Source organism: Copadichromis virginalis, linkage group LG22 (genome assembly GCF_057382275.1).
Source record: "Copadichromis virginalis isolate Kocher_CV1m ecotype Utaka linkage group LG22, C_Virginalis_male_GT1.1, whole genome shotgun sequence".
NCBI classification, from domain to species: Eukaryota; Metazoa; Chordata; class Actinopteri; order Cichliformes; family Cichlidae; genus Copadichromis; species Copadichromis virginalis.
In genome coordinates this window covers 10,948,392-10,969,087 of record NC_140638.1, presented here as the reverse complement: position 1 = coordinate 10,969,087, position 20,696 = coordinate 10,948,392, and the positions used below count along the sequence as shown (strand labels likewise).

Below are 20,696 nucleotides of genomic sequence, written 5' to 3'. Positions count from 1 at the left end.
ACTGCATAGACTTTTATGTTTCAGTGTCACAGGTATTTGCATGCGAAACATGCAATCCACCATATTGACACCAGAAATGTCTTGGTTGGTAACTGTATGTCCACATGTACAGTAATGTTCACATTCAAAAGCATTCCAGTAAAAAGCAAACAAGTTTTTGTTTCTTTACTGTTTACCACAGGAGGTACAGTAGAAACACGGTATGATAGGACAGAGAAAGTTTTACAGTATTGCTTACAGTGAACAAAATATCCATGAAACACACAAGAGCATTCTGAACAAAAAAACAACAGCAAAAAGCCAAGATAAAAAGGGGGGGAGGGGGGCTAAAAAAAGGCAAAAAAGTTGCATCTAATCTCTGCGATCTTCAGGGTTAGGCCACATGTTTTCATCAACATCACATCTGATGTCAGCCAAGTCGATGCACCTGGGATAAAACCGCCTGGTATGTCGGATCCACCCTTGGCAATCGTCAACTGTGATGTCCCTGGAGCCAGCATCCATGGCTTCAAGGAGGGACATCTGGTCATGTGGCTGATGGTCATAAACCTTCCACCGCCATGCAGAAAAGAACTCCTCTATGGGGTTGAGGAAAGGTGAATAGGGTGGAAGGAAGAGACTCACCAGTCTTGGGTGGACTTCAAACCATGTTGTTATTGCTTGCGAGTGATGGAAAGCCACATTGTCCCAGGTAATTACAAAGGTCCTCATGTTTTCACCCTCCTGACCCTGCTCTGGAACCAGGCGCTGGTGGAGATCATTGAGAAAGGCAAGCAAGCGCTCTGTATTATAGGGTCCAACCTGACATTTGTGAAGGAGTAATCCTGCATTTGCAATTGCTGCACACATGGTAATGTTTGCCCCTCTCTGTCCTGGCACATCAACTGTGGCCCTTTTTCCAATTACATTTCGTCCACGTCGACGCCTTTTGGCCAGATTGAATCCTGCCTCATCGATGTATATGAATTCATGAGGGGCCTGGTTGGCCTCCAATTCCATAACTCTCTGAAACAAAGTTTATGTAAGTCATGTTAGTACTGTATACCATACTGTACTGTAACCTAGTATTGTGTAGGTTACCTACTTGCAAAGTGCAAAGCTTATAGAACTGGACATTGGATTGAATATACACTGTACCTGGACATATTGTCGTCGTAGCTCCTTGACCCTCTCACTGTTCCTCTCAAAGGGAACAGTGTAGAGCTGCTTCATCCGCACTCTATGTTTGGACAATGTCCGCGAAATGGTTGTGAGGCTGATTCTATCGATATTGTCGAATATCTCATGGTCCGCCACAATTCTGGTTTGTATTTCACGCAGTTTTATTGCATTATTTGCAGTAACCATTTCCACAATGGCAAGCTCCTGATCATTACTGAGGAGCTTTCCTCTTCCCCCAGAGGGTGGAAGACGTTGCATTCTTTAGAAAGACAGACAATTCAACATATGCATTACTGTATGACCATATTGACATGTCAAGTGAGAATAGGAACAATCCATGTAAAATGCAATACTTACCTGTTGGTTTGTTGAAAGGTGCGTATAATGGAGGCAACCGTTGACCGCCTCAAATTGGGCTGCACTCTTTCACCAGCCTCTCTTAGTGAAAGACCATGGTTGATTACATGGTCAATGATAGTGGCACGGATTTCATCACTGACTACTGTTCTTGCAGCCCTTGGAATGCCACCACCACGCATTCTTACACCTATACCTTGCCCTCTCCTTGGGCCTGCTCTTCTCTCTGGGCCCCTTGCTCTTACTCCTCCTCGACCAGACATTACAGTGTTTGTCTTTTTTTTGTTTCCAAAAACATCACTCCTCAAGGTCTTGCCTTATGAACCCCACTGAGTCTAAGCCAGAATGGAAGAAGGTGTGGTTGGCCCAATTTACCCAACATAAATCAGCTGTGTGTCAATTATTCAATTGTTTGTTTGTTTACAGCTGAGATATATTTTTGATATTGATATTGTTTTTGTACTGATATCATTGCAGGGGCAGAGGTTTTTATACTGTATCTACGGTTTGGAATATTGTTTTTGCTATTGTGGGATGTTGTGTGTTAACATTCGTAGATACTACAAGAACAGTCCATAGTTTTGTTGGGAGGTATAACTTGTCTGTTAAGAAAATGTAAGCATTGTGGAAATGTGTTCACTGACTGCATATTGGGTGAACACGACATGAAATGTGTGAATGGTATGGCCACAACAGACCGATCCTGTGCTAATTGTGTTTAGAGTTTTGCAAATGTGACAACTGTTTGGACAAACGCTTGTTAGCGACTGTAAAAAACTGTAATCTATGTACAGGCTGAAATACTCTGAAATAAGTAGTGAATGGGCCAAAACAACAACAAAAAGAAAGCAACCAGCCGTTATGCTGATCCACCCTTCCCTAGATGGCTTAAAGCTGTCAGACAATTTAGATACACTTAAGTGTTTGCAGTAAGAGTGTTTGGTACATCCCCAATGCATTACACAACTTTACCTCTGCCCACTTACTATGCACATGAAGCACTTACACACTCTGTCACACTCCATCATGGCCTCTAATAGGGTCTGGCCTGATGGAGTGGACGGGCATGCTCAGCAGACAGTGGGAGAGTGAATCTATATTCAGTCTCTGCACTTCCTTCTCTTCTTCTGGAGCCTGATGAACTCAAGGGATTCTGTGGTGCCAATAAACACCCTCTGATCTATGGAAGCACTCTCCCTGGAATGCAATACTCCTTGGGGCATGGACCTTTTCTTTGTGAAGGTGGAGTGTGTATGAGTGGTTATTTTTTGTTTGTGTGTCTCATACAGAAAAAGGTCCAGTGGTTTAGTGCATGTGTAAATGCATTAGGAGTTTTCTGTGTGTGTGTGTGTGTGAGAGAGAGAGAGAGAGAGAGAGAGAGAGAGAGTGTGTGTGTGTGTGTGTGTGTGTGTGTGTGTGTGTGTGTGTGTGTGTGTGTGTAAGCCACTAAGTGAAAGCGACAGACTCAGAGAGAGAAAAAGAGAAAATGGATTAGATAATGAGTGTGTGCTTTCTGAGCGTTGCAGCGATCAGTTTTCTACAGGGCGACTGCAGCAAATGAGCCAGAAGGAGTAATAATGTTAGTGTCCCATAAAATGCAGTTTCCCATGAGAGTGCCCTCACTGCCAGAATGCCATCATAGGTTAATGCAATGATGATTAAACATGTGTGGCTTTATCGATCCCAGCAGCAAAATTCTCTTCGCTACGAGGTCAGAAGAAGCTGCAGAACAGGTGGTAAAAGTGACATAGTTGCAGGTGTCTTACTCGGTGGCACGCTGGCCCATTGACAGTATTGATTTCTGCACTAATCTGCACTTAAAAAAACTTTTTTTTTTTGGTTCATAATTAAGTGATATGTTCAGCTTGAGGTTTTCTAAAACATCAAGGGAATTAAGTACAGTGCTGTGAAAAAGTATTTGCCCCTTCCTGATTTACTTTTTGAAGATGTTTCACATCATCAAACAAACTTTAATATTACACAAAGATTACCCAAGTAAATAAAAATGTTAATTTACAGTGTTAAACCATGAACTAAATGTGATAAACAACATTAATTTTAGAAAACTGAATTCAGTGTCAATATCTACATCGTGCCTGATTACTTCCTGTTGAATCAAGAAGAGTAGAAGAATAGAGAACCTGTCTCACTGACATCTATCAGTCTGGAAAAGGTTACAAAGGTTTCTAAGTCTTTCGGATTCCAACCAAGGTGAGGGGCTTTATCACAAATGGAGTGATATTTAAAACCTGCAGGACATCGGTTCTCGAGGCTCCTACTGGTTATATACATTTAGTGTAGTAGTAGTAGTAGTAGTAGTAGTAGCGATCGTGGCTCAAGAGTTGGGAGTTCGCCTTGTAATCGGAAGGTTGCCGGTTCGAGCCCCAGCTTAGACAGTCTCGGTCGTTGTGTCCTTGGGGAAGACACTTCACCCGTTGCCTACTGGTGGTGGTCAGAGGGCCCGGTGGCGCCAGTGTTTGGCAGCCTCGCCTCTGTCAGTGCGCCCCAGGGTGGCTGTGGCTACAATGTAGCTTGCCATCACCAGTGTGTGAATGTGTGTGTGGATGACTGGATATGTAAAGCGCCTTGGGGTCCTTAGGGACTAGTAAAGCGCTATATAAATACAGGCCATTTACCATAGTAGTAATTTAAAGATTTTGGTCTTAATCACCAGGCTGCAGAACATTGTCAATGCATCTCTGAAGCTCACCTGGAGATAAGAGTTGTCTTAAGCAGTCATCAGCATTTTGACAATGAACAGCGTCTAACATGTTCATCCAAACGTTTCCACCCTCACACCGTGTAAATCTGGACTGCTTCTCTTATAGATTATCTTGTTCTCTTGATATCTTGATTTTTAATCAAAGCACGCTAGACTTATTTATTCAGAGTTTTACTTCAATTTGTCACTGCACCTCGGGTTATGAAGTCGTATGGTGACGTTTTTTTGAGGTATTGCTTCCCGAGTTTCATTTCCCCCGTAGCTCTACGGTAACTGACAGTGAGCAGACAGTGTAATGTCATTTGCACATTTATATAAAAACTCAAACCCAGGTGCAATGAAATGATAAAAGTAGGAGCTTTAACAAGGCCGAGTTAAATCCTCCGAGTGGTTAATCTAGCTTGGGCAATTTTAATGTCGGCTAGTCAGTAAAGGGCTTTTTATTCGGAAATGGTAAAAAAACCCCAGTTGTTTATATTTTGCTGGCTGTATGCATAAAATAAACAGAAAACAGAAAAAAGACATGAATATGGGCACATGAATATAATGTGTCCAGTGTGTCTGAAGGCCATTTCTTCTTAATAATAATAATAATGGATACTTTATTGATCCCCATGGGGAAATTACTTGTTTTTCTCTGCATTTGACCCATTCACTCTGTGAAGCAGTGGGCAGCCCACTAAGCAGGCGCCCAGGGAGCAGTGTGTAGGGACGGTACCTTGCTTAGGGGTACCTCAGGGTAGCCGTTAAGTGGATTCGAACCGCCGACCTTCCGATCATGGGGCGACCACTTTACCTACTGAGCTATCCCTGCCCCTTCTTGCAGGGAATTATAGTGGTAGGCCAAAAGCAGTAAAAAAAACCACCAAGAGGCTTCTTGTCCAAGAAAAAAATTTCAATGGAAATTAGCCTGAGATTATGGAAAATTACATTTGATTTTACGTGTGTGGGCTGCTTAACTGTGAGTGTACAATAGTGCTATTAGCCTCGTAACCTCCTAATTCATTAAACCCATAATCAGGCCTTCATTTGTATTCAGATAGTTTTTCCCATTGATTATTGGCTGGAAACTTGCCATCCTGAATCTGTGATCTTCCTGTTTGATTCGAGAGGAGAAAAGAAAGAGGGATACATAGAGAGAGAAAGCATGCTCAGGGCAGAGACCAATTTTTGGTTCGTTACTGTCTCTTTCTCACTGTCTTCCGCCCCCCCTGCCTCTGTTCAACCGTCCCTCCCTCTTCCCGTCGCCCCTTATTTCTTACGGTAATGCTCCATTGATCTATGCTGGGAAGAGATAGTGCTAATTCACTGAACCCTGCTCAGCCTCTGCTCTGCCTTGGGCTGATTGCACTAGTTCATCCCTAATGTTTCCTTTTCTCTCTGAGCTTTCTCTGCCTCTCTAAGTTCTAACCAGTGTCCCGGCCAGACATGTTTAACCCTTCAGCCTTCTGATGCTGCAGGGCGGCTGCCAGCTAACAGTGAGGCAGACTCATCTCTGTGGCAAGTGGTGCTAATGATGACAGCGCCAGACTACAAGTGCCAAGCGAACTGAGATGGCAAAAGCGATGGTTGATGAGCAGTGCTTTCAGCAGTGTGTGCGCACGGGCTGTGAAAAGTTTGCAGAGAAAACTTCTGCAGCGGTTTAACTTTCGGAAATGATAAACTACAGACAAATTAAATTTAACAATGACTCCAAAATTCGGCTTTATTCCCTCCTCATCCGCAGGCGCTTTCATCTAAGGATTCATATAAGTGTATAAATATGAAATGAGGTCTGGGTTCAATCATGAAGCTGCTCATTAAGTCGTAGGTACCTCCTGATTAGAGTCCCCCAGCTGCTGCAAAGCTGTGATTGGTGCAGCAAATCATATATATGTACAAAAAAATCGAATGCGAAGCCTGTTATTGCCAGCTTAGTTTGACACAACTGAAAAACTGCCAACTCCACAAAACCTAGGGGTGAGAGGAAGACACTAAATAATATACTATATAAATAAAAGAGGGGCTATAACAAATACCCAGGGGAGAAATGCCTTTATTTTGCAGTCAAATATTGGTTTTCTAGTTTGTATTTATTCTTAAATTCATGTGTTCTCTCTCTATCGCTCGCACACAAGCACACACACACTAAACGCCTAAGGCCACAATGCTGCCTCATCCTCTCAGATGTCTCCTGTCCCTTGTTCCCTCACTGCGATATAAGAGTGCTCATTCCTCCTCTCATTCATCATCCGCCTGCCAGGTGGGTCAGCCGCCAAAGCACAGCGGCTACAATTAAACTAAACCCATTAGAATTGTGTTTGTGGTAACTTCACCAAGGACACAGTACTGAAAGTGAAACTTACACCTGGGCTGGTTTTTAGACAGTTATAAAGACACAAATATAAAACTAAAATATAAAGGATGTTCCTCATTCTTTGGGTAGAGTCTGTTTGGCTTGCATTGATATTTGCTTTTTAAAAAAGATATGCAGGAGGAAATGCAATGGAAATGATATGTTTTCTGCCAGAATTATTCAATGAAAGTCATGGGGGCTATTATTTGTGCATTTGAGTATAATAAATCATTGCCCGAACATGCATAATTTATTTTTCCACTGCTGCTGAAAGAGTGTAAATCATATTTCATAAAAACAACAACAACACAAACAAGTATGATAATAATAAACCAACACATTAGTTGAAAGGGCAATTGGTCATTAAGAGGTAAATGTTGATGGTTCAGTGGAGAGGCTGTTGAACAGTGACACCGCTGGCCTTTAGATTTGTCTGCATGCTGTTTGCTACTGGATATGAAAGCTGAAAGGGTAGACTCAGGAAGAGCTGTCGAAACTTTATGCTGCAAGAAACAAAACAAAACAAAAAGCCCTGCTGTTGGAGGTTGCAAAACAAAAGCGAAACAACAGTTTCGGGGCCCTTCTAACCCAAAAATGAGCTCGGGGAAAATGGTCTTGGCTTTATTTCCATCAGATTATCAAGTAAGAAAAAAAATCTTGCTGGGTCAGAAAAACAAAAATAATATCCAAAGTTCACTATCAAATATATATATCCTGGAAATACTTGTGCCTGCAGTTTCCGGGCTTTGTGTTCAGCTTCCTGGTTGCTTGGGAGACTCGTATTTCCTGTCTTCCATGCGTCTTCTCATCTATTCATGGTGAGAAAGCACATAAACCAACTTCAATAAGAATTTGAACTAAAAACAAAATGTGACGGTAACTGAGGATAACATAAGTAGTCCAAATTTGAAATAAATTAGATTACGATGACCTACTCCAGGTGAAAATTCAGCTCGCCCTTCCTTTTGATGTGATTTTCATGTTTGATGTAACTCAAGAGCTATTTCCATGTCTTTGAAAATCAGAAAGTTCTCTTTGATGGAGCTATCAAAGGCAATTGCTGTGGTGTTTATGTGTGGTGGTGGTGGTGTGTGTGTGTTCGCCCCCGGTGCTGAGGTCAGAGAATGGTGTTTATGTTCCTACTGAGGCGTGACATTTTGAAAATGCACCATGCAAATTTCTTTTCCCTTGTGTTTTTCTCTCCTTGTTGCTTTCGTTCTCAAGTGTCACATACTGTATCTTCCTCCCCTCTGATCCACTTTTTTTCTTCTTCGCATCTTTCTGCACCTGAAATAGCAAATTTGCAAAGCTTTAAATATGCACACAGCAAGCTAGGTGTCAATCACCATATTGTTTTCATTACATGCTCCTTATCTAGCCTTTCCAGATGTGCGGGAGGGATGAGAAGCCATGGAGTCAGGAAGTATTCTCGCTGCTTTTGGCTGCAGTCTGATTTCTTCTACTGAGCTCTCCCTAGAGGCTGAGGTAGTTCTCCTCTTGTTCTCCAACCAAACGAAACTGATTGGCTCGAGGGCTGTTCCCTGCATGCCAGTCAACTAGTCTGACTTAATTAACCACTAATCTCTCAGCTGTCAGCTTCTGAGGCGGGAGCTGGAGTGACTTCAATCTCCCGCTCTTCTCTGTACTTCTTCCCAAGAGCTTTAGGGTCCCCAGTAGAAAAACCACAACCTAGCCCGCCCCGCTTAAAACAGATAACAGTGACATCAAAAATCCAGCATCATGCCGCTTTGACAGCCAGCAGACGTCAGCCACCCACAGGAAATTGAAAGCTGGGGTTGAGAGAGTGACAAGGCACTGCAAGTTTTTTGCTAATGTGTTAAAAAAAAATGAAATAAAAAAAGCAAGACAAGTCGCCTGAGTCTGGTGGGAGTGGTTGATGGACAGCTGGGGAAAAAGATAATGAATTTCCCTCTGATTGAATGAAGGAGGGAGAGGAGGAATATTGATGTTTGTGGTTGTGTCTCTGTACTCTTTAATGCAGTCATTGCCAAGTCAGTCTTTACTGTTTCCCACAGGATACATAAGCAGGTATATAGATATTCATTGTCCCACAGTTCGAGTTTCTGAACTTTTTCTCGCTTTGGTAACCGGTGGGGTACTTATATAAACCTTTCCACTCAGTTGAGCACTCAAAGTGCTTTCTACTACAAATCTCATTCATCCCATCACACACATTCACCCAGCACTGTTATCTATAGCTAAGTGCTTTCTAACACACACACACACACACACACACACACACACACACACACACACACACACACACACACACACTCTCTCTCTCTGATGCATTGGGGGCAACTCTGGGTTAAGTATCTTGTCCAAGGCATGGAGAGTCAGAGACCTTCTGATTGGTGGACAATCTACTTACTCTACCACCTGACTCACATCCACCCTATCAAACTGCCGGCTTTCCTTTCTGTATCGCTGTCAGCATTCTTACAGAAAGCAAGCACAGCTGTTCTATTTTTTTTGGATATTTTATTAACTTAAAGATGAATGAAGGCGCTGCTCTGTCTGAAAGTGCTGCCAGATGAGAAGAACGGTGGTCCATTCAGTTGCACTCCTCTGTTTGCTGTCAGCATGTCAACACAATAAATGTGCATTCATTCTTTTTGTATGATTTTCAACTTTAACATTTTTGTCCACTACCATCATCGTCCAACAGCATCAACACCCATAATTCGATTGCTTGGGATTTGTACACGTCCACATCTAGTTGACTGGACGTGTAAATTTTGCTGCCCTTGCTAGTCGGCAACAGAATTGCTAGTCGGTTAAACCTGTTGTTCCCTTTTTTAATTATGTACAACAGCAGTTGGTGGCTGAAAGGGACCTTGAAGCCTTACAGATGGTTGCTGCTCTCTCTCTCTCTGTGATGGGAAGTTGTAGACGAGCATGATGATAAGTAAACAGATGACATTTGTGCTTATTGGTGCAGTTTTGTTGTTTGTTTTTTAATAGGGGATGTAATCTATGTTGGCAGTGTGAGACCGAACTGGACGACAGAGATATGTAAAGGAATGTGACTGACAATTCCATATAAGCTCCTGGAATACACAAAATATTTGTTTGGCTAATGTTTAACTCCGTCCATTAGATTGTTATAAATGTTTTCTGTCTTTTTAAAATTTGTTGATAGTAGTCGACTTGTTTTTCTCGCGTTTAAACGGCTAATGAATTGGGATCATCTGAATGATTACCCACTAATTACAACTTCACCCCACGGCATATTTTGGATGTTTTTTCACACTTTTTTGGTATATTTTTGTTGCACTCTGCTTCACCAAATCCCTTCATTTCATTGATTTGGTTTAAGCAAAATAAGGTGAATTAAAATGTACAAATTAATAGTAATTTGAAACTTTTTGCCTGGCTCATCCATATCCAGCTGCCTGCTGATGACACTAAATTATGCTCCCCAGATTTCTGCTTTAATGCCTCTTTACAATTTAGCCCGAGTGGAGATTAAAACAACTGATGCTACAGTGTTTAAACTACTGCTGCTTTCAGTTAATGCCACAGACTGACGCTCATCACAAGTCAGAAAGCTCTGAGGTCACCTTGAAAGTGAATCTTTCCCACCACTTTTTATTTACTGTACACAGCAAAGCTGTGAGTGTTGGCCTGCTGTTTATCTGCAACAGACGGGTGCGAGTAGGCTCATTTCGTGCGATTGCCTCCTTTAAAAAACTTTTTTTGTCCATTTCATCACCAACTTTGATCTTTGCATTCATATCAGCCCCTCTAGCTCTGGGCAATGTGATGAAACATATTAGCATATTTGTTGGATATGCCCTTTTATGTATGCTTGTGCATTACTTCAGCTTTTTTATGAGCCTACAAGGCAGGTTCAGTAGGAATGCTATGTCTAATATGTTTCTCTAATTTGATGCAATGTGTTGTTTTGAATGTTGCTCAGTGGGGAGCGGCATGAGGACTTCTGTAGTGCGGCCACACATTGCACACAAGTCTTGTTGTTTAATTACTGGATATCCACTTCCCCTGAGGTCCTGCTACTACTTTAATTCATCACTCTGCATCTTTCATTCCCTTTTCCCTCAGTTTTAGTCTTGATATTCTCTCACACTCTTTTACTTCCTCCTCTTGTATCTTTTTAACCCCTACCCCTTCATGTTCCTCATCTCTGCAGTACCGCTATGACATCTGTTGTTTCATACCCTCACGTACCCCTCCCTCATCTTCATACTGAATGTTATCCGACATGGCCACTGGCCCATCTGTGTCCCAATTAGGCATAAACAAACATTTGGACATCTCCCTCCTGAACCCCTCCCTTGTTTTGTTCTGTTCTGTTATTTTCCTTCAGTTATTCTCCTCACACAAGGACAGCACAAGTGTTTCATTATAATCTTTGTTCTCAGTGACCCTGACCATTTGAATGCAAAAGAACATTACAGGAATAAAGATAAAAAGGATTAACAAGGGAAAACATGCAGTTTTAGAAGCACGGATTTGGGAGAGAAGGAGTCAAATGGAAGACAGTGGGGTTAAAAGGTTACACAAATCTATCAGCAAAAACTGTTGATTGTGATTGGTGAATATTATTTTTCTAGAATAATTTACATGCTTTTAAATGTCCTTTTCCTACTTTCTTTCTGTCTAAAAGCTCATGTTTGCAAGTGATCCTAAGCTTTTCCTTCAAATGATTTATGTTACTTTTTTGCCAGAATCTTGTGAAATGTTGGGACTTGTCTGCAGAAACCCATGAAATGACCTAGGCCAACCAACCAGAGCCAGCCTTTTCAGTCTTGGCAGAACAATGGTCTTAAGAAGTAGATCATGAATAAATAAATAGTTCAGGATGGAATAATAGAGTCAGGGCACTGTGAGGACTGTTTTCAGAATTGATACGTCTTGCGGATCGCAAAGAGGTTTGCTAAAAAGATTGTTATGGGAACTTAGTAACCATAACATTGTGTCTCCAATAATATGTTTCTAAGTGTAAATGGGTGGGTGGAAGGGTTTAGTGGGTCATTTTGAATTGCGGTAGAGCGTGTTTAACGATGCGCTGCACGACAATCGACCAGCTGAGAGAGGCGCTGCTCATATTCCAAGTTGAAGCTGACTCGAAGGTGAACTAGCCAAAGGCAAAGTTGAAGACGGCTTCCATCCTTCACATATACATTTTGGACACATGCACATTCAATTCAATTCAATTCAATTCAATTCAATTCAATTCAATTCAATTTTATTTATATAGCGCCAAATCACAACAAAAGTCGCCTCAAGGCGCTTCATAGATACTCAAGGCGCTTCATAGATACACATGGGTTTGCTGCTCTCAGAAACTGGAGATCTTAAACCAGAAGTTGCTAACCAAGTAGCCCAAGCTGCACAGTCATGCAGGCTCTGCAGAAGCTACTGTGGAAACGTCCTTCAGTCTCCAGATAAAACAAGCTCTGCATCCATAGTCCCTCAGTTCTCTGCGTTTTCCTGTTCAAGTCGTAGATGTGTCCACTAAACAAGAACCTGTGAGTCCGATTGGATGGATTCGCCTCTCAAGTGCTCAGAACAGCTGAGTGCATTTCACAGCAGATCTCAAAATAAGAATACAGTAACCTCCTGCCTCTCTGTGGCAAGTGCGATGGTCTGGACATTTTCAGCAGCTACCCGCTGACAATTCTACTAAAGCAGTCCAACAATTCAACCTTGCTGCAGGGATGGGTGCTGTACACAACTGCTGTATCGTCATCATCACAGATGAGTTAAAGAAGCTTGGCAACCCAATCCAGTGGAAACACCCAGCATCTTGCATCAGTTCTATGCATACACTACATGAAACCTGATGATATGAACTTGTGTTTTTATAACACCAAGAACAATTTTATTTATTAATTTTGAATGAATATTACATAACAAGCACATTTTTACCATTGAAAAGCAATATGCAGCCGTGTATTACATGTTGCATTCAGGCTGTTTCATTAAAAATTCCATCAGAGTTTGACAGAATGCGGTTGTTATTACATAACGATGTAAAATGTTATTACATCATATAGCAATATTGCATCATGCATTATTTCAAACTCGTTTTTTTCCTGTCAAACTCATACTGTGAGAGTATAGAGACACACACGCACTCAAAGAGTTTGGCAGGTGTGCGGACCTAAAAAGGCTTTTGTGAATTCAAAGCATGGGTGAGCTGCGGATGCATGTGGCAGGGTAAACAACAGGGCATCACAGGGTAATTCTTCTGAGGAACTGTTTGTCCATGCCTTACCATTACCAGGCAGGGACTGAAAGAAAATACAGCAGTCTGACTTTACTTTGATGCAAAGAAAGAAAGACATTAAAGGCTGGCGAGAAAGGGGAACTGTTTATGTAGCATCTGAGAGAAGTTTATGATGCCTGATAATGATTGAACTCTGCGTGTTGCTGTAATTTAGGTAGTTTCACAGCAGTGAATTGAATCTGAGATGCTGTGTTAGTTCTGTATGTGTGTTTCTCTATCAGAGTGCATTCTGATTTATATTTTGCTTCTCTTGCATGAATTTATGTGTTTGTTTAGATGTATGTAAGCTTATGTGGGGGTGTGTTTGTGGGTATATTAATGCAAGAGCACACACACACACACATATATTTCCAAGCCCTCTCTTCCCTAGAGGTGCAGTGTAGATTATTGTGTCACAGCAGGAAGACGCTCTTTCTCAGCTCCATGTCTAATTAACTTTACGCCTCATTTTGTGTGTGCTTGTGTAGCGCACGCGTGTGGGCTCGGCTGCACATTGTGGCTTTTGCCGATGCTAAAAATGAGAGCGAATTATTTAAAATGAAAGTGAAATATTTAAAAGGAGAATGAAATATCGGCCTGGCATTGGAGCAGAAGGTGGGAGGCGGAGAACTGAGGAGGAAAGGAGCAAGAGGGCTGTCATGAGTGTGTGATCCTCTCAGTGGGTGAGAAAGTTGTGGGGTTGTTATTTTTGGGGAATGTCTAAAAGTGAAGGTGAAGAATCACCTATGAATCACTTTTTCTTGGCTTTACTACACAGGATACTCCTGTACTATATCTGCTATCAGCATGCGATCAGCTACTGGCAAGGCCTCATTTAGTTACTGTTACTATTCCTGTCAAGCTTTCTGTGCTTGCACTTTGAGTCATCTCATTTGAACCTGACATCAGGGATTTTTGTTGACTGAATTGCTCAAATGGTCACTGGTAGATTTTTGCTGCTAACTAGCTTAAACTGCTCATAAAACTTGAACCTGATGATGTGTTTTAAGGACTATAGAAGTCTTAAAAGCACCTTGTTCAAAGTGGTACTTCAAGGTCTGGCTAACACCCACTAAATCAAATGGATATGTTTTTCTTTTTAGCTTCCGTTTCTTTTCTACTGGGTTGCTGCATTTCTTAGCGTGTTATGTTTAATGTGCTCCTGCTGGTAAACACTTGTCATCGCTATAGACATGGAAAAAAGGAGCAGCATCATTTGTGTATGCATAGTAATGCAGGTTAGGTCTCCATCGACTATGATGTTTGCAGACAACACTGTGTTCTGCGGTGAGAGTACAGAGCAGGTGGATAAGAGCCTGAAGAGGTAGAAGTATGCTCTGGAGTTCTGGAACAGGGGTGGGGAACTTTAGGCCTCAAGAGCTGGTGTCCTGCAGGTGTCCTTCATCCAACACAACTGATTTAAATGGCTAAATTACTTCCTCAACATGTCTTGTCTCCAGAGACCTGGTAATGAACTAAACATTTGATTCAGGTGTGTTGACCCAGGGTGATATCTAAAACCTGCAGGACATCGGTTCTCGAGGCCTGGAGTTCCCTACCCCTGCTCTGGAGAGAAGAGGAATGAAAGTCAATAAAACCAAGACAAAATGCATGTGTGTGAATGAGAAGGAGTGAAGTTGCAAGGTGGATGAGTGGTTTAGAAACAAGTTAGAGAGACAAGGCTGAGATGGTTTGGATGTGAGCAGATGAAGGACAATGGATATCTTGGACAACAAACCTGATGATGGGGTGAGATGGAGGCAGATGGTGATGTCTATGTGTTTGTTAGCCAGCACAATGACATCATGATATCTGATGTAAATGAGAACCTTTAGGGGTCTAATATGCACATGTGTGACCTGATTGACCTGATGGAGGAGTTCACAAACTAATAGATTACATATGTTATAATGCTGCTTTCTTCAGGTTTTACCCTGTGATTCAGGCCCGTTTAACTGGTTATTTTTTAAGGCAAATTAATCAATGGTTTGGTTACTTGATTGCCGTGATTGCCGAGTTTCACTTTGTAAAGTAAGATGTGACTTCCAGTCTAACGCTCAAGATGAGATTGAATTGCACTTTATTTTTAGAATATTTTCTGACAGTTCAAAGCTGCTATCTGTTAACATGCAGCACAAGCAGAAACCCAAAAATGAAGACTCATTCTAGACATTTGCAGAATGCTTAGATCATTTGACTAAACTGTAAATTAGTTTTACAACCCATGTTATCGTCTGTCTGCTTGGGTCTTTTTGTCCCGCCTGACATCTGTTAAAGATCGTAACAATAAACTTGCTCACTGCCATCATAATCAAAAGATGTGGTGGCCAAAATTGCACAACCAGAATTCATGTTGCGGTAATAGTTGATTGTGTTCAGTCCACAGGTGCAGATACCGACACTGCACTGAATACAACTTTAGGTTCACAGCTAAACTGTCGAGGATCAGGCACGGACAGATGCTTGAGGAGCGATGGCGATAATGAGAAGTGGATGTCTTAATTGTTGTGCATGTCTGCGTAGAAGGTCTGTTTGATAGAGATATCATGCAGAGTCGGATTATATCCTCAGCATTACTTACTAAGACGCGCACATATTAACAATAGCAGACTCAGTGGGGTTCAATCATTCCGTAGAACCTCCTGTTGTTACTTGTGTTTTTACTCATTAATCACAGGTCCATTATGAATTCTTAAAGAACCTAAACCTGCAGCACAACACCCACTTTGGGGAATACAAAGACATCTCATGGGCATACACACACAAGAAAACAACTGAAGTACACACAGACGGGCACAGAATCACATAACAGATAGACACTAGAATACCAATGCATTTATCTAGAGACACACAGAAGTAGACAGAATCACTTGCATACACATGAACCCAGAATAACATACATGGAAACCACACATAGACAATGTGCTTGTGCTTTTAAAGTCGCAAATAAAGTACAGATCTAAAGATGCAAACAGATATAAATGCGTAATCATAACATATCCACGGAGTATTTTAGATCGTACAGTTGGTCAAACACTCACATCCAAAGACTCATTTGGTTATTTGCATGCATCACACAGCTTTTCCGCAGGGGTTGGGAAATCGATAAAAGCGCGATTCAATCACCTCTAACTTCTAGTTGATGCTTAATCTATCTGTGTTTTCTGCTTGAGATGTCTTTTGCTGTGGTGGCTGTCTAGCAGTGCTACAATCAATGTGCAACTCGTGTCACTGTTTCTCGAAAAAAAACACCCAACCAAGAAATAACAACTGCTCTGATATAGTCACTCACTAAGATATTTACAAAGATATTACAAGTCACATTATTTTGATTATATAGAATTTTTTATTTTATTTGTATTTTTTTGAATTGCAACAGTATTTCTTATTTTTAAAGGTAAATGAGAATGTAAGAGTCATTTTTAACACTGAAAAATACTTCAGAATTTGGATGCTTTTATACTTTCCTTCTAAGAGTTAAATGTGTAACGTGGTGAACAGAACAGTTACCAGAAACAGATGGAAGAAGCTGCTCTGACTCAGTCTAAAACAACCCGCTGACACCTGGGAAGCTCACTAATTAAAAAATGTCATCTTTCAATTTTTATTCTAAATAAACGTCCAGTTATCCAGGTGTATAAAGTACACGTGCACAATTATGGTATAAGGGACCAAGCAGTCAAAGGAAATGCATTTTCAATTTTTAAAATAAGTGGGCCCATGAACGAGATCAAATAGACAGACCTCTACTAAAAATTGCTTAATAACCAAGAGCCTTTTAGCTCAACATACTCTATATTCTAGCAGAGTAAACCATTTGCAAAGAGGGAAACCACAGGGTCAATATCTTCAATTAAGAAAACCTGTTCTCACCCATGTGGTCAAAGCATATGCTTCAGTCCATCTAGCTGACCTCTGCCTATAAACCAGCTCTAACCTCAGGTGTGTTGAACCAGCAGGCAGGTAACTCAAGAAAACGGAGTGCAAACAATTAATGCAACATATAGAAATCAGTAAAAAACAACAACCCTGTAAACAACCAAATGTAAGTGCCATCATTTAGTCATAATCTATATTACAACCAAATAATCCAAACTAAGTGTTCGCTAAGCAACTTCAGTGATGGATTGTTGGTGTAGCGTAAAAGCTTAAATCGCTATCAGATTTCTATGAATATGTGGTGTGAATGGATATTACCAAATAATGTCAATTGTGTGTGACCATCAGCTACGGCTAAAAATGACTATCATGATTATTTTGATCCATATTAAGATTCATTATCGCACTTATTCAATGATTTTCAGTAAGAAAATGTGTTTATTGCAGTCTTGTAAACATAACATCGCTTTCACATCCATGTTGTGTTACACTGTTGCTATGTACAAATATTTGGAGCGAAATAAAACTGCTCTTCTTTATTTATTCAGCGCATTTCTTTGGAAAAAACCTGACAGGAAATTAAAAACTCAGGGCCCTGCTTTCACCTGTACACTGTGCTGCTTTCCTGCTACTTAAACCTTCTATTGCTGACAGATATGGTGTTTATTGACCTGACCTACGTGCACCTCCTACTACTTCCCTAAAAGTAAAATATAGTCTTTCGTTCCATTCATTGTACCTGATTGATGGATGTGAGTTCAACTTGTAGCAAGTACTTGACATCAGTGAGATCCTTCTCTTGTTCCCCAGCGTTTTGCGTACAGTGCAGGTTTTGCCACTTTGGAAAATAATTGCGCGAGGGAATAACATATCTTTTGTCCATTCAAGTTTTCCTGAAGCTTTCATTGCTCACCATGTTTAGTGGGCATATATCTTTGGCCAAATGCGATTGCTTAGGGATTTCAATGAGAGTTTGTGAACTGCACAGGCTGCACGGGCTTGCTTTTATGGATGTTTGATGTTGAATGATTCACTCTAAGAGCCAGTGCGCTGTCTTTCTTGGCCTTGATGCATTCATTGTAGAGCAGTTCGTGTTGTGTTTTCAGGCAGTTGAATAAGTTAGTTGGGTTGCTTTGCAGTACAAGTGCAAGTTTACAAGACTCTTTGCATATAATTTGTTGTTGGTTAACATCACTTACACTGGATTTGAAGTAACGGATGATGATCTGCTTTGAGGCTCTTCACTTTTGAATTTTGTTGTTTATCTTTTAACGTGGTGTTGGTCATCCGGATTACATCCAGGAAAGTTAAAGCTGCAGGGAACAGCTGTGATTGGCGCAGGCAGGCATTTGATTTTGTTAAAAGCTCAGAGAGGTTACTTTTATCTTTGCTCAGAGCCAAATTAGCATTTTCTGCAAGGCTATAGCTTCATATTTGTTTTCAACTTATTCAATTTTCATTTTCTTTCATGTTATATCAACACATGATTCTTAGCAATAATGTTCAGCTGTATATTTCTATGATGTGTTCCACATATATAGCAGCTACAGTTTTCTGTTGTTGAAAGTGATTTATACTCTCCTAAACTGTGACTCAGCCCCATAGTTTTCTAAATTGAAATGACTGTTGGCTCTCTCCGCCCACTCTGTGCTACTACAGCACAAAATGCCATGTCTGATGTGTGTGAAACAGCAGCAATTAGTGGGAAGATTCAATAAGTTAGCTGCTGTCAATCATGTGGAGCTTGGCTAACTAGAAATGAATGCGAGAGCCTTTCCCTGTTAGGGTCAGCCGGTTTTGTTATATGAGAGAATCTGCTGACCACACAGACCTTTAATGACTCAAGGTAAGTTCTTTTTTTCAAAGTAAATGAATTTGTTGTTTATGCTGTTGTGCTCATTAGGTTTCTTAATGCTGCCTGCATTAGTTACAAAAACTGCCACTACCGTCTCGGCTGCAAACTAGTGTGAACCCTGCAGTCAGAGCTCAATGTATTGCAAATCCTCATTTAACCCCTGCTGCTACATCATCAAGCTATCAAACAGATCTGCAATAACTGCTTACAAAAACTTACCATTAAAAAAGAAGCCAACTGGAAACAAATCATATGCTGTCTGGTCAACAGCTGGTGTTTGCGTTTGCTAATTTATTTTGTTGGTAGCAGCGCTTTACAGCTTTTTATGACAGGAATACAGCTGAAGGACAAGTGCTGCATTTTCAAGTACCGTGCCACTGAAGTGAATATCCACCCTGAGATAGGCGAGTTATAACATTAAAACAAGCATAACATTCATTACAAAACCGATGGTTCAGAACCGTAAAATGAGCACTTATCCCTGTAAAATTATCCCAAATACCGTAATAGAATCAGCAGAGCAGCTCTCCACTGATAGCATAATCAAGCCTTTGAAAGCAGACCTTTTCTTTTATTTGCAAATTGAGGCAGAATTGTCAGAGATCACAGGAACAGTATGACATGGGTTAATCCCCTTTTCACAATGGATTTTTTTTTTTATCTCCGTAGGAATTATGTAGAGCCTGCGTTGTTGCTTGTTGTTTAGCTTGTTTACCAGCAACCATCCAGCCTGCCAGCCGGCGGTCTCTCAATGGAATGTTCTGGAGAGTTTCTGGAGCGAGGCCAGTCCCCCCACACAGCACCCACTGTCTCCCATCTCACTGCTCCGAGAGCTGCACAAGCTGAGGATGGGACGGCCAATAAGGAAGCCAGAGACCGTGTGCATGAATGTGCGCGTTTGTGAGCGAGACTGAGTCGGACCCCTGTAGTGTCAGTGCTTGTTAAACCGTTGCGCTTTCAAAACCACTGGCCTGGTTTCCATCAATGCGTGTGTTCGCCAGGGGTGAAAGGGATATTTAGACCTCCAGGTTAAGTTTCAGTTCCACTACTGCATAGTGATGGGATTTCCGGCTCTTTTTAGAGATCCGGCTCTTCAGGTTGTTTTGTTGCTTTAATTAATTTATTATTAACAATAATATAAAATTATGCACAAAAGGAATTACTAACATAAAAACAAGTGGTTTTATTTATATATGTTTATATATAAATATATGCGGTGGCCCCTAGAGACAAAACACGTACAAACTCCAAAACACATTTCTAGCATGAACTGAACTTCCAAAGCCGAGCTACTAGATCACTTAAATTACACAATTTAAAGCATGTGTGTATTGTTTGTGTATTTATACACAGGCACTCATATATATATTCAAATAATTTTAAAAAAAAGTTCATTTACCTGTTATTACCACACACCAAATCCGGTCGTTGGTACTTGCTGGCTTGTGTAGCCACAAGATAACAAAGGCTCAACACTGCGCCCAGCATCCTGGAGCACTTCTGTTGTCTTTTGTACGTGTTTTGAGTTTTTATATGCTTCTGAGTTTGTACGTGCTTCGGAGTTTGTACGTGTTTTTACGTGTTTTGGAGTTTGTACGTGTTTTTACGTGTTTTGGAGTTTGTACATGCTTCAGAGTTCGTACGTGATTTGAAGTTTGTATGTGCTTTGTCTCTAGGGGCCACCGTAAATATACTTTTATTTATTCACTCCACATAAAATGTAATAAATAAATCATATAATACAAAAATCAACTATTCACATTTCAAGTTTTAACTATTTAAATTTTCAGCTTTTTCCTTTCACAAATTTAAAGTGAAAAGAACACAAAACACTGCAAACCACAACACAATTAAATATAAATTATAATATGAAAACTAAAAGAACATGCATATTCTCTGTCATATGGACCTGCATGAATAAACTTTCTCAATCCTTTATCATCTGCAACCGAAAATAGTTGTGGATGATTACTATACCTTTCTAATGTTGTTGTCCCTGCCTCTCTTTCTCTCTCTCTGGCTCTGTTCCTGTGCTACTGAGTGTTAGTGATGTGCGGATCGATCCTGAAATATCGATTCCTCCGATACCAATCATTTATGTTCTAGAATCGATTCTCACATTAAAATATCG

At 40.8% G+C, this 20,696-nt stretch overlaps 2 protein-coding genes and 1 long non-coding RNA gene across 5 annotated transcripts in view; 1 reads left to right on the top strand and 2 right to left on the bottom strand.

The window, feature by feature from the left end:
- Positions 1 to 20,696, top strand: part of ext1c (exostoses (multiple) 1c) — a 104,409-nt gene that overhangs the window by 41,969 nt on the left and 41,744 nt on the right. The gene's annotated exons all lie outside the window — the stretch shown is intronic.
- On the bottom strand, positions 151 to 2,290 carry LOC146682767 (uncharacterized). Its single transcript, XM_085446020.1, has 2 exons — positions 1,138 to 2,290; positions 151 to 1,005 (listed from the first exon to the last, which is right to left on the bottom strand). Exons 1-2 carry the CDS (start codon positions 1,417 to 1,419, stop codon positions 352 to 354), a joined length of 936 nt encoding a protein of 311 aa, XP_085302146.1. The 5' UTR covers positions 1,420 to 2,290; the 3' UTR covers positions 151 to 351.
- On the bottom strand, positions 6,673 to 20,584 carry LOC146682766 (uncharacterized). The gene is made up of 3 exons (XR_014917491.1): positions 20,543 to 20,584; positions 7,300 to 7,862; positions 6,673 to 7,078 (listed from the first exon to the last, which is right to left on the bottom strand). It is a non-coding gene; the product is annotated as an uncharacterized LOC146682766 (long non-coding RNA).

Bases quoted from the DNA above. Each gene is read 5' to 3' on its own strand.
- LOC146682767 (XM_085446020.1), bottom strand. From the start codon at position 1,419: ATGCAACGTCTTCCACCCTCTGGGGGAAGAGGAAAGCTCCTCAGTAAT. The intron at 1,006-1,137 runs GTACAGTGTATA...ACTTTGTTTCAG, and splicing joins TACGACGACAATATGTCCAG to AGAGTTATGGAATTGGAGGC.